This window comes from Bombus flavifrons, chromosome 7, assembly GCF_040668555.2.
Source record: "Bombus flavifrons isolate JBK064 chromosome 7, iyBomFlav1_principal, whole genome shotgun sequence".
NCBI classification, from domain to species: Eukaryota; Metazoa; Arthropoda; class Insecta; order Hymenoptera; family Apidae; genus Bombus; species Bombus flavifrons.
Genome location: NC_138448.1, coordinates 13,249,059 through 13,263,610, shown reverse-complemented (window position 1 = coordinate 13,263,610; position 14,552 = coordinate 13,249,059). Strand labels below are relative to the sequence as shown.

The following is a 14,552-nucleotide window of genomic DNA, read 5'->3' as shown; positions in this document are numbered from 1 at the left end:
GAACTACGCACGATCGAAGAGCAATATCTGCTAACGTTCCCAGTAATATCGGCCACGATTGTTCCCGGTTCGTCTCTACCTTTTCGATCCCGTTTGTTTTCCGTGTACACCCCTGTGGCTTTAGAAAGGATCTCCTGTCTGTAAATCCTATTTACTTTCTCGACTTTTCGAGGTGGAAAAGTTGCGAACAGAGAATCGATGTTTCTTCGAATAAGTTGAGGCAGAAGTTTCGGTGCTGTTATTTAGCTTGGTAATGGCTCGGAGAAGAGCGAACGTATCGATGCGATTCGATTGTCAATATCACGAAGGTTGCAGAAAGCTCACGAGGATCGAAGCGGTAATATCTTATCGAATTTCGACGCAGATGCAACTTTATCGAATCATCGATCTTCTTCTCCTTTTCTGCTTGATGGAGCAACTCGCTCTCTTATCACGTCCCGTTTCGATCTTCGCCATCGACATCTCGGTGAAAAATCGTCTGGTCACCACACGCAACTTTCCTTTCCGCTCGTAAAATCTGTTTACAGATTTCAGACCTTTGGGACGTAATTTGTGACAATTTCTCGCCGGATTAATCCACATAAATCAGACAGAGTTTCGAGTTTTTCCGATTCAACTGGCAGCTTGAAGTAGCAGGCAGAGAATGATAGAAAGGGAATTGATGACACGCATAATTCATGACCCTAGTCAAGCTGCTTTGCTCGTATTTGGGTTGGCATAATCCGGTGGCTTAACGTTCGAACCACTGGAGCAGACATTTATCTCGCGCCCGAACTCGGGATTATCGCCGAATAACCTTTTTTCGCACGCGTAAGCAGCCGTAGGTGGCGGATTAATTACAACCAAACACCTTCTTCGCTGTGATAACAAGCTACAGAACCGGATCAATCCCTCTGCTCGATTTCTCTGCTTAAATTCCACGGCTCGACTTTTCATTCCGCCAACGTCCTCGAAATCTCCTCCTCTCGATGCCTCGGCAATTAAATCAAAGGGGAAATTCGTTCGAAACTTTCCTTCGCTCGGTTTCAAAGAGTTTCCCTTCCCACTGGACGGAGCGTCACAGAGCAGCGCAGAAGGGTGGAACAGGTAGGGGCCGGTAAGCGAGTGCAGCTAAGTAAACCGCGCGTTTCAAGCTGTTCCTTTTCACGTCGCTAGACACCGCGATATTATAACATGTACACCCGCCATTATACAGCCATTACTACGCTACACCATTGTGTAGAAGCCGTGTCACGCTAAAGTAGCGTGTGGCACGCTTCTGCCGTACCTCCTATCGCTGCTTGACTGACAACCCTAACCGACCCGCTGGTCACCCCCTCGCAACTCCCTCAAACCTTCTGGCTACTGGCTACGCCAGCGAGACAACCGCGGAGGTATTGCGTTACCAGGTTCGTTGGCGCGACATCATAATCCTCTGGTAAATCGTGAAATTCCACGACAACCGCGAGATGAGGGACGCACCGACCAATAAGGAAACTTGCAGCTGATGCTTCGTTAGCGTATGAACCACGAGAGATTTTTAATCGGCAGGTTATTTGAGAATTTCGGTAAGCAGCGTGAATGCCGAAGAGGAAAGCGAAGAAAAGGTGGATAAAGAACCGGACGAGGTGTAAACGAAGGGTTGCTGCAGCATGAAAGGGGACGTTTTTGCTCGCCTGTAACTGTGATAGTCAATTTATCATGTATGCTTCTTTATTACACGTTGGAGTAGTAGCTAACCCTCGGGAATGAAAATCCGGCTGGTAGCATTCTGTGTCTCGGAATTACGTCGTTTCAGCGAGTCCTGCTGCTCGACGAGAAAGAGGAAGGTTCGCTGGGTCGGTGGATTGCGTCCTCGTCTCAGGAAAATCACATTTGTCGGCGGCCGCGCCCCTGACGAAGGGCGTCGGCCCACCCCTGACCCATTTTGCGACGCAAATTTCATTCGAATAGCCCGAAGCTCTCCGCGTTACGAATTCCTCCGCTCTCCTAGACTTTCACTCACAGATGTTCGCCTCCAGGCCGAGTATTTAGATACGTCTATGCGTCTAGCTGGAACAGATAACCGGTCCCTTAAGGCAGGGATGGCTTCCAAGGTCTCTTACACGGTCGTCTAAATTTCGAGTTGTCGAATCAAAGGTCTGTAACCGGCTAGTTCTCGTTATCAAACGCTTTATCTTCGCGTTCGAGAACGCGTAATAACGGGCTCGACGTTCGACCATAAGTCGAGCCGAGTTGGATGTGGCGAAGTTTCGCGGCTGGTAAATCAGAAACTTGCAGCTCCCGACATCCCGCTACCTGGATATTTAGACTAATTATTATCAAACTATAACTACGCGCTCGAGCGTAAGAAGTTGCCGCAACTATCTTCCTGTTCCTCGTCATTCCAGCGAATTTATGAGTGTTTACCTGGCTAAAGGACGTCGGCACCTCTTGGTTCCTGATTAAATGTCATACTCAAAAGCGTAGCTAGACTCATCCAACATTTTCTATTTGATCGAGGTTAATTTAAATCGGTCAAATAATGAGAAAGGATGAAATTTACAATAAGAAATCATTATCTTCGCATAGGTTGAAGAAACGAATTTACGTCGCTGACCTATCGACCTGATTTTTGTTTGATATTTCGAAAGCACGCCGTGTCGTATAGTTTCTCGAATAATTAATCCGCACGGGCCGATGAAAAATCCAAACTACGATCGAAGTGGCATAAATGCACCGCTGCATTATCGCAGGTCTCGTGTGATGGAAAAAAGCTGGTGCCGGGAATTTGATTACAGGCAGGAAATCGTTAACACGTCGGAAATCGATTACGTCCGCGCTGGGTACGTTGACGTGGCTCCTCTTTAAACAATGCCACGCTCCAGAACGACGTCCCGTTAATCATGTTTTTCACAATCCATCCCTGGACGAAGCTCCGGGATATGCTGCGAAATAATAATATCTGAATGTATTTTCGAACAACTCGCGTTGGATTCGACGCGAATAAATTTCAAAAAGAAAACACACAGCCGGTATTCCGAGTATCTCGTCACTGGATTTTATCTGTTGGATTAAAAAACCGAAGAGCACGTAAAGTAAAATTCGCTCGTACAGTGGCATTGCAGAAACTTTTCTGTGGATTAACTTCTTTCGTTGGTTCGGGGAAAGCAAGCATATCGAGGAAGTTCCTTATCAAGCGTGTCGGATAAAGTCGTTATACGAGACAGAGAGGCATTAATAGCCGAAATCGATCGACGAGCGGCTCGCCTCGGGCCACGTTCGTCGATGACGTTACTACCGTTTTAACGAAGGGGTTGCCCGCCATCAAGGAATCGCGTTTTCCCTGCAGACGATGATTATTTAGATTATCTTGCGCGATCGTCGTGTAATCTCCGTGTAGCAAGAAGGAGAGATACAGAGAGATAGATAGATAGATAGATAGAGAGAGAGAGAGAGAGAGAGAGAGAAATAGATAGAGACAGAGAGAGATAGGCAGACAGACAGAGACAGAGGGACAGAGAGAGAGAGAGAGAGAGAGAAGCTGCGTCTCGCAATCGCTTTGATGACATTCGCCTTCGAAGTTCGAATCCCCCTAGGGCTGCGTTTCGCCTCTCTTATAACGGGGCGATGCCGGCTCTTGTCGCGATTAAAAGCCAAAGCGCAGTTCGATTAATTCCGGTTATTTGCGTCGAGTCGATCGGCTGGAACGTTGGATGGTTTATTTGTCTCTCCCTTGCTGTTGCCTGTCTGTTTCATCCGCGTGTACCTAAGAATTGTTTCGAGTCTTTCACGCGTCAACTACACAGGCGACCTCGAGCATTTTCGCGACTCGTTCTTTTCCGAATTAACCTACAATGTACGTTTCACGGAGAACTGGAGAATCTCTCATGGTCTGTCTGTTCGTCATCGAAGCTGTGTGTTCGATGATCCTTGACCAAAGAAGAATACGCTATCGATGCGTTTCAAGAGACCCGATCGCGACACTCGAGTGATTTCTTTTGACGTGACAAACGATCGAACGCTGTAAAACGATGTCGCCAGACACGAGGGACTCGCGAGACAGCAAAACGCGAATTTGCACCGAAGTTCAGAGGAAATGTCACGATTGCGCGACAAGAGCAAGATCGTAAATTGGCGGATAATGCTCTCTACTGCCATAAAACATTCCTATACTTTAACGTCCGTCCGGAAAACGACAGCGCAGCCGGTGTATGAGGCTGGCCGCGACTCATTCCCATTTGGACGTTGAGAAATTAACGGCGACCTTCCGGCTCGGGCCCGCTTCCGGTGGCAGCGACGCGGGCCTCGGTTAAAAGCGAGAAACTGCATCGAATCAACGCCTCCGACCACCGAACGGAACCGGCCACCCTCCGACCTCGCCGATAGAGACAATCACGATGATATCTTCTTTATTGCACCCACGTGTACGTTGCAAAGAAACAGCGTGGAACACCGAGAATCGCGAACCGCGGCGTCAACTTTAATCAGCATACGATTTACGCGGGTAATCCGTGGCGACCGAGCAGAAAACTCGAACAAAGGGGCGAAGGTTGTTGCACCGGCCTTGGAAGGCAGTGGATGCGAGATAAAGGCAAGAGTTATAGCGATAGTGGCAGGGAGCCGTGAAATTTAGAGAATCGGTGAATAGAAACGGACAAGTTGGCAGCATGCCTAGGCACGGCCCAGCAGGGATCATTAGGGTAAGATTGAAGACTACAATGGAGTAAATTGTGAAGATGTACGAGGACGTCGGATGAAGACACTATTTATTAGTATTTATGCGAGTGTAGCGTCGCGTTGTCTTTGATTATCCAACAAAGAATCGTGGCTGCAATTTGAGATGTCGTGTTAGCAACGGAGAGCATTGCTCTTGGTCCGGTGCATTTACATTTACATTCCGACTTTTTATTCGGAAAATGTTATTCGGGTAGTTTTCGTGGTGGTTACGGAGACGTGAAAAGTTGTTTGCGGAAGTATTTAGACCGATGGTCCACGGGACCAATTAATTCGTGTAAATTGCGCGTGTGTCCCGTGTAGAGAGGACGCGGCGAATCGGTGGCGGCTAACTTCGGTCCTTTTAAAGTTTTCCCGATCGTTGGAGCGAGCGCCGATTTAGCTGGAATTCTCTTCGTGTTTTATCGACGGATGCGAAAAAGGTCCGGCAAGAGAAATCTACCGTTCACGTGGGCCATTCTTGCGCACGACGGGCAAACAGGGTGGAAAGAGAACGGAAATGTATCCGCGTTGGCGGCTCGAGAACACGATTCCTGGAGTCGTTCGTGCGGAACAGATATCCAGTACCAAAATCAGCCTCGTTACGAGATATATGTGCACGTGGGTCAAAGGGAAGAAGAGAATGGAAGAGGGAGGCAAGGAGACAGGAAGACAAAGTGATTCGCGCGAGTAACATGCAAAACGGGAGATGAAAAGGAAAAAAAAGAAGAATAGGAGGAGGAGGAGGAGGTAATCGATATGCAGAGTTTTCTCAATAAGACTGGAAAGGAACTATTTTATTTCCGGTCGTTCGATCGCTAGCACTCGGTCTTCTCACGGTAAACTACTACGTACTGAGACGTCCGGCGTTCGTGGAAAAGGAAAAGGTATCCAGAGGAGTTGAGAAACGAACGGCGAGCAGAGAAAGAGAGCGCGCGCCTATTTCCCATGTAGTTCGGTGTCCTGAACCGAGGCCGTTCCGTATGCAAAAGATAGAACGTGCGCCGCAATCGGAACGAAATCTCGAAACGCAATTTCCTGAACGGCCTACCAAACGGATGCAGCATCGCCTGTCCGCTGTATCACCGATGTAACATCGATCTTCGAGCTACGAACGCAGTTTTAATGAGCGCGTCCATGCATCCACTTCCCGCCGTTGTTGTTTCATTTTCAGTGTCTCGTCACGATACACTCGATTAAAGATGGACGTTTCTTTCTCCTGCGGCACGCAGTGTATCACTTTCTGGACACTTCAGTCGCGTTACGTAACAATTATCCAACAAGTATTGCGGCGTAGCACGAAACTCGAATAGAGTGGTTCAAAGTGAGATTAGTCTCTCGAGACAGCTGTGTAATTTGCCACTCGTAAGTCTGAAATCGATACCGTCTCTAACCGACGTCGAATCAACGTCGATCATTTAAACCTTCGAATCAGATCGACGATATCGGAAGCGAGCCTACGAACGGTGGCACGAAGCGTTACGCGTCTGGTCTTATCAAAGTTCATCAACCCGGTGTTGTATTAGTTTCTCCCAGACTGCTTTAAACGCCAAGAGAAGCAGCATGGTGGTTCATTGAACCAGGTCGGTTAATGTGGGTCGTCGTAATTCTAGACCCGACGTCTATTTTCCGGGCCGAAGCTGTCCATCAGATAATTCTGATGAGGCTATTGTTCGCCCGGAAGAAGATTTCATTCGTTACGTAACATTAACCTATTTCAGCGGATCCGCTGGACGTTTTTCTACAGAGGGACGATCTATTTTCGTCCAACTACTCTTTACTACGTTTACGACGGATCAACGATCCTATAAACGCTATTAATAGATTCGACAACTTCTCTTTTATCGCGAACATCGTTTTAAGTAACGGCTCGATTTTTTTGCTTGCAGGTGAAAGTTATGCTAAAAGTGTCACCCGGAGAAGGCGGTAGCTTTTTCAACGCGGACAAGAGGAAGAAACAGGTGACGCTGGTCGACCCAACGGCTGGACAATCCTCTTCGGCGGACGATCGAAGGCCGACCGTGGCAGCACCGAAAATGTTTGCCTTCGATGCGATATTTACCGAGGAGGACTCTCAGGTACACTCGATGATTTCCATTCGGCAACCCCTTTCTTCCATTCCCTTTGCGAGTCCCCAATAATTCAGAAACAGCGATTTTTATCGTGCTCTTCTCCTCGATTGCCTCTCGAACTCCTTTAGAAAATGTAGAATTCCATGGCACGGGGTCTTTCCTCTATCGCGAGCGGGAAGAATCGTTTTTCCACGCGTGTTGGGGACTGGCACCGGACTCCTTCGAGCAACGCTGCGAAGATAAATATGGAAAGAGAGGAATTCTGGAGGAAATTAAGGACGAGAGCAAGCGCGCGAGACGCGGAGAAATCTGAACGTTGAAACGTCTACGTGGTACGTCGTCGAGTCGCACTCATCCTAGAGACGCAGGAGACGTTCCTGCCGGGCGCATAACTAAACTAATTTCCCGACCTCGAAACTCCACCTCCCGGCAGGAAAATCCAACCTCGCCGATCTCTCTTCGTCCCTCGAACCCTCGGGCGGGCGTTGCTTCTTGCTCGTGACTTCTCGTTCTTCGAGAAGCGCGAGGAGATCCGATCTAACTCCGATAGTCGTGATTATTTTCGAATTTGCGCGTTCCAAGCTGCCTTTCACCCGCGAGCTTTCTCCCTTATCCCCACTCCTCTCGTCTTCCTCTCTCGTGAAACGATATCCCTGAGCGCATACAAAATTCTACCAATCACGGAGCACTGGTAAATCATCGTTTCCTCCGCAACGTTTTCCCCATTTCTCGACAATCCTGGTTCCAGATAAATGGAAAAACAGCATCAGATCGATCAGCGTCTCCCGTCGAGCAGTGCCGAAGACGACGAGTTAGATCGATCCTTTTTCCTATCCCTCGCACGCTTACCGCGGCGAATTTTATTGCCGTGGCATTGATGAACGACATCGCCACGGCGAACGTCATCGGGGAGCGCGGCGGGCGTTATAATATCGCGGGATGCATGCATGCCGGGTAGCCCGGACGTGTATATACGTGCACCGAGATATTTCGATGCTCTCCAGGGACATTATCGAGCGTCGGATTCAAATGAACCCGGAGCTACTCGGTTTTCCCGGCGACTCCCCTCGCCATCCGAGAATCTCTCTCGGTTTCTCTTCCGCGGCACCCTCTCTGTCTCACTCCGTGGCTGCTGCCAGTCCTCTCCAGGGACTAGCCAGCCCTTCGTTCCCCGCCTGTGGCGCGTTCCTCTGGCTCTTTGACGCCACTCACACCCCTATCCGCCACTGTTTAGAAGAACCATGCAAAGCAATCGATTGATTCGATCAAATGTCCACGTCGCGACGATTGTCATCCAAAGTTACAATGGCTCTTCGTTCTCTCTTTTATGCCTTTCCCTTTTTTATCTTCTTTTTCCGTCCCTTTCCTATTTTCCTTTTGATTCTTTCGCTTGTCCATCGTGTGCGTCACGGTGGTGTTCCTCCGAACGAGCGCGTTCTTTCGGACCGAGGCCAAACCTCGAAGTCGAATTGTGGCCGATGGGGGAGACTCACGGGGAGAAAACTTGTAGAGAGAATGCGTGCCCTCGTCCTAGGGGACGGTTCGTCCTTTTCGACAACCAGCCGACAAGCACGGCGCCGTGTGAATATTTCAGGACCAACCGATCCGGACTCCAAAGTGGTTCATCTTTAACTAGTATCTCTCTCGCCCCTTCCATCTTTTTCGTTTGCCTGTTGCGATTGGCTGACGATGGTAGTTTAAGATAATTCTCTTTACGTTTTCCGATAGAACGAGATTTCAAACGATTTTAAACAATTTCAAACGTATAGTCCAGTGTATTCGTATTCGTATCGCGTAATCAGCAAAGGTGGATTTTTTTCTTCGGTCTGTTCGAACGAATTCGATTGGTATCCTGGTTGATTGACAAGCACCTCGTTAGCGTGTTGTAATTGGTCGACAACGCGACCGCCTTCAAAAACGAGGATTTCGCCGGCTGGAATTACACACACGGGAAATGTAATCCAGCCTCGTCCGCAATTCCCGTCGACCGATAATCTTCGACCAGCGGATACCTTTGCTGTCTGCGTCCGCAAATACGTGAACCGCGAATGCCCGACCGCTGTGTGGAAATGTGTCCCAATATGACGCGCAAACAGACCGCGCTAGCTTGATTATGGGTCAGTCGTAAATTAACATCGTCGATAGAAGCCATTGGTCGTTTAATGGCACCGCTGCGCCGTTTCATACGGACTCGGAACGCGTGAAATCTGCCCTGCACGGATCAAGAGAGACTCTTTAATACATTGCGAATTCGTACAGTATTTATCTTGAAAGTAATTTTGCTTGGAAAAGAATCGTCGTTTGACACGAATTTGACATCTGCTCTGTAGCGTTTTGTAAATGTCAGCCTGGGTTCAAAGTTTTCTAAAAGACTGGCGTTGTTGAACTTCCGTCTGCGCGAAGCGAAAGAAACGTGGAAAAAGGGGAGAGGAAAGTTCTTGGCAGGCTGATATCGCTACAAGGAAACGCGAAAGAAAACCGCATTACTTGGACTAAGCGTGGAATCGTCGATAAATTCGTAATATCCTTCGCTGTCAGAGCCATTCATTCTCGCGAGTTACGGCCATTACCTAAGAAGAATAGACACGTACAGGTTGCCACCGCAGGAGTAGTTTCACGCTCGTTGTAAGTTTATTTCCGCGGAACTGGCACCGAGGAAAAAGACGCCAAAGAAAGCACGATGCTTCGAAGGGAAATGTCTTTGAGGTTCCAATTTGTTCGATGCCTGTGCTGCTGCGTGGCTTGGTTTGAGGCGTTGTTACCCGAACACACTTGAGTGGTGCCGCTTACGGAGCCGGCAATTTGCCAAGTACCATACTCGAAACTTCCGAATTCGGTTACATTCACGATGCAAACATTCTGCACCGCGTAATTTTTCCGAGAAAATTGCATTTGGAATTGCTTAGAGGATAGAGGGTAGGTGCTGAAATTTTAAATTCCATCCTTCTTCTTTCGTACGGTTCATTTTTTACCACCATGGATAACCGACACGGAACAAAGACGCGATTCGATTAACGAACAGATCGCAGGTTTCCGTGACACAAAGCCGCCTCCATACACGTTCTCGACGATCCTCGAGCTCACACTCGTCTGATGACGGAATAATCTTCGAGCGCGAAATAAACCTCGTACCAGCTTGGTCAGGATACTTATCCGTCAACAGAGGCTGAAGCGAAAGGCTGTCGATCTCAGGTGTCTCGACAACGTCTAGGAAAAGGACGCGAAGTGTGCTAGAACCTGAGCACGCTCACGGATCCGTTCGGTGTGCAAATGAAACCTGGCCAAATTAATTGAACATCCATCTCAATTACGGGGCTCCGTAGGTGAATACGCCGGGGCTAGACGCGTTCCCGTTCGAGATCTTACGCTTGTGTACACTGCATATATTGCCGCTGGCCGCCGACAATTCTATCCCCGCGGACGATCTGCTAGGACAATGCATCCTGGACAGAATAATTCACTGAAGCCATTATGGTCGGTGCAGGACAAGGGCTTTATTATTGACTTACGACTAATAGTCACGCTGTGGATTACGTACGCGTGTGTACGGTTTGGTACGCGCTTGCGTACTTTCTCCGTCTCTACAAGCAACGGCGTATTCCCTTCTCTCGCGGCACGGTTCGATCTATTGCTCATTTCCCAGCGAATGCTAATCGAACGGGCCCCGCTGAAACGCCTGGAAATTCACGGTACGTGGCTTCTCGTTCTCCTCGGTGGGTTTCCGAGTGTCCCGACGAAAATGGATCGGTTGCGCGTCCTCCTTCCATTCCTCTGCTCCACGCAGACGGGATTAGCCGTTCGAAGCGTATCGACGCCGGATTCTTATTAAATCGTCGAGTCGAAGGCCGACGAATTCTTATTAAGAGGAAAGAATCCGCCGATACCTTTGCGCCGCTCCTCTCTAATTTGCCGCCTGGTTTCGATTATGGAGATTACCGAAAAATTATGCTCCACCCTGCTCCTATTCGCCGCGAAATTAAAGCGGGGCAGGGTTTGCGGTTCAATCGTTCCTGGGGATGGATCGTCTGTGTTTTTACCTTTCGACGGGAATAAACGTAGTTCGGATTATAGGGAATAAAGTGCACGTATTTTTAACGAATGCAGTTTAATCTACGCAGTGTTATTTCGTATATTTATCGTCGTTTATGACACCGTACGCTTCACCACCGTTTCAAACGTATAAATCGCTCGACGAACCAATAAATTCGTGCCGCGCGCTTCCTCTTGGTTAATCGTTTTTTTCTTTTTCTATTTTTTTTATTTTTTTTTTCTTTATATACGGCTGATCGATCCACAAAGCAAATGCATCGCGTTTCATCAGAATTCGTTGGCCGCGTCATAGTCAGACTCGCCATTATTCCTACACTCGCAACAGCCACTATGTTGCACCCGTGCGTTGATCAGGCATTCTGTCTGTCTCGTGTCCCTCTTTGAAAACGTATCGCCGTGTAATCGATGCGCACTTGGACAACGTTAGAAAAACCTAGTCGATCCCGGATCCTGTCCAGTGAATGAATAAGCAGCCCTCGAATAGGGGTTGATAGCGACGTTCTAACGGTAGAGTCATGCTAATCTGTAAACCAATCATACGGGCCCGTGGAACGGATCCACCCCAATTGGCCGCATCTATATTCCTTGTTCTGCCTCGTGTCCGGATCCGTCCGACCGGATCTTCGCATAGTCTGTCCGAACGATGCATTTCCATATTACAGTAAGATTAATTCGGGCCACGAGCTGGGTTTCCGAAACCCCTGATGAAGTTTGGCAGGTGTCTGACACGCGTCAGCCGTCCCAAAAGCGAGACGTCACTCTCGTGGAGATCGTGGATTTCGGTCAGCTACGTGCTGCCCGATTCGTTCGTGCGTTCTCCCATCTCGAAATCGTTAGGAAAAAAAAGTAATTTTTCCCTGTTTATACGGAACGATTTTTCAAACAGTCTCGACGGAACTCTGTTAATTATTTTTAACAATTACTGTTCCAAGCGGTTGGGAAACTTGCGGTGAGAAGAGGAGAACGAGCTAGGCCGGCCAGCGGGGCCGGAAGAGAACTGGAAACGAAACGCGGATAGGGTTACTAACGATTTCGATTCTGCATCGGTCAAACCGAGCGTTGGATTTTCCGAATGCTTTTTTGATCCGACCAGTCACCGCACACGCCTCGCTGTTGGGGTAGCGTGGTTGCTTTTCGAACAAGCTGACGCGAGCCTGCTGTCTCGCTCACTTTCCAGGCGTCAATGACGCCAATCTCCCGTGTAAATCGCGACATATTTCACCGACTACCGAGGTCGCTCGCGCGTCTCCATATCTGCTCGCACCCTCCCTTCCACGTTTCCGCTTTGACAAACTCGTGATCGGCCTTACCGCGACGCTTCGAATACGCGTCGGATAAAAAGTTCTTTGGTTGTTATCCCGGGGGTTAACGCGTCACGCGGAATATCTCGACGAAGTCGACGAGTTGAAAATACCGTGTTGAGCTGCTATACTTTAGAAGGAAAGGGCAGCAAGAACCGATCATCGTCGCGCGCGCGCGCTCTCTCGATCTCTCTCGTACGAGCGATTTCTCGCGATGTTGCTGAAATAGTTGTCACTCGTGAACGCACTTTGATCGCTGGAACGTCCAATATTCCACGAGAGTGTCGAGCATATCGGTGAATCGGTCCGCGTCGAATATTTCCGGCGACGATCGGCCAGCTCGGTCGAATCGGAATTTATTTATAAGCGAGTAAGTCGCCGAACGAACCACGCTGCGGTGAACAAAAACCGGATGTCACGCATATGGCGACGCAATTTTCGGAATTATCGGCTCGTGAACGAGTGCGAGCGTTCCGCGCGTACATGCACGATCGCCGCACGCATCGTCGCTCGTAGACACGACGAAACGAGAGCGAAAACTACCCTCTCGGGTCTGTTTGTTTTTGATATGGTTTTCATCGAACGATCCAGCGATGTTGCACGCGCCAGCTGCGTCTACATGCAAATGGTAAACCGCCTACTTTCCTCGAATGGTGCAGGTAATGGTCTCTACAATATACAGAGGTCGTAAAATCGGCCGAGTGTCAACCGGTCGTGTATGATTCGAGTATACGGTATCACGTAATTGTATACGTAATTTCGTAGTTACATTTCATTCTATCGAATCGTATACACACGTAAATTCTAGACATCCTGTATATACTCTAGGAAGATCGTATGTTTCGAGCAAATTCAGGTTTTCGTAGAAACTTCGCTTTTTCTTTGATTTTGCAATTATATTTGACACATTTTCATGTTATCTCATCTGTTTCGCAATTGTTAGAATTATTGTTTCAAGTATCTTTTCTATGGACTGTAACTATCTAGATGGCCAGTTTTCATCGACATGGCGACGCAATCAACAAACGTGATTTTCGTAACGTTCACACAATTAACCGATAGTAATTGCACTGACGGATGTTATGCTAGGGACATCGTTGGCAGCTACATCATACGCTGATTCAACGTGATTTTCCGCTACGTAAACTAACTTCATCAATGTCTATGCCAATGACCGTATCGACAAACTTCATCTCATACGAATTACAACGCGTTTCCGCTCGTTTCGTATACTTTCTTCGTTAAATGCAAAAAGTTTTCGTAAGATCCCAGGTTCGATACGAAAGTAAACCAAGTTCAACGAATCGGCCACGCGCTTTAAAAGAAACTCCAACGAATCCACGAAAGTGCCAGGGTTTAGGAAAATGGAAGCGGCTGCGACACCTGTTTCGTTCACCCCGACACACTAACGGCGTTCGAGGCATCTGGAAACTTGCGAATTAAGAGATTCGCGGAGAGGGGGTCATTCGATTATTTCCAGCCATTAAAAGGGTCCCGCGTTTCTTCACGGCGACACCCCAGTGCAAACGGAACTCCTTTTTCCCGTAGCGTCTTTTCGAACTTTCTTACACGAGTTTTACATTTCGCCAAGAAGGGTGAATTTGGAGAGAAAGAGAAGAAGAAACAGCAAGAAGGGAAAGGAATGGGAACGAAGGAAAGAGAAGCGTAACTGGAAGTTCCTCCTCGGCGAAGAAGAAGTCTGTCTTGGACCACGAGCATCGACGACCCCCTTTCTTCTCCCCTTTCGACCCTTCCCGGTTTCATTGGTATTCCACGCGGCAGCACCAATATTGCGTTACTAGAACGCGTCCTGCAAGTGGAATAGACGCGACGCAGGCCACGACGATACTGGCTAACGTCGCTTGTAAGTCACACCATGATGCCTTCTACTCCCTTTTAATTTACACTCGCCGAAATTAATGTTCGCTTCGTCCTCTTCGCGATAGAGACGCTCGGCTTCTTGCTCGATTTCTTTCAATCGCTGGTCCGGGTATCCACCTCGGAAGGGGAAGCTTCTTTAAGAAAGAGAAAATTCTTGTCGCGGAGTTGTTGGTAACGTTTCTTGTACAAATTTCAGTTCGTTTTCTTAAGCGTTCCCTCGGTAGACGGTAAAGCTCGCCTCCTTTTTCCGTGGATGGGACATTTCCATGGGAATTTTTTACGGGGTGGCTGGGATCGTCGTAAGCTTTAAAAGTCTCCGAGGAAAGGATCCTCGATGGCAAGACGTTTCAGAGATGGCTGGCAAAGAGCTACGTAACGACGAGTTTGCCATTGTAATTACAGGATATTTTCTTTAAACGTGTATATTTGAAATTTAACCGATTAATAAATTCTTCTGCAATGCCTCGGTGTTCATGACGAGTAGAACGAGCGAGTGACGTAGCATGGAGAAAGAATTGAAATTCAACGCATTATCAAGCGTACGAGTAACGGCCGCGGAGGGGATGTTTTCCAC

The 14,552-nt window shown here is 48.3% G+C and overlaps 1 protein-coding gene across 4 annotated transcripts in view; it reads left to right on the top strand.

Moving 5' to 3' along the window:
* LOC138181622 (kinesin-like protein KIF26A) overlaps positions 1 to 14,552 on the top strand; it is a 260,347-nt gene that overhangs the window by 224,620 nt on the left and 21,175 nt on the right. For all 4 annotated transcript variants that reach the window (XR_011173549.1, XM_069116612.1, XM_069116614.1 and 1 more), the window contains exon 7: positions 6,564 to 6,752. Coding sequence is in view for 3 of the 4 variants with exons in the window: in XM_069116612.1 (XP_068972713.1) it covers positions 6,564 to 6,752 (189 nt within the window). In the remaining variant the exon portion in view is untranslated. The remainder of the gene's footprint in view (positions 1 to 6,563; positions 6,753 to 14,552) is intronic.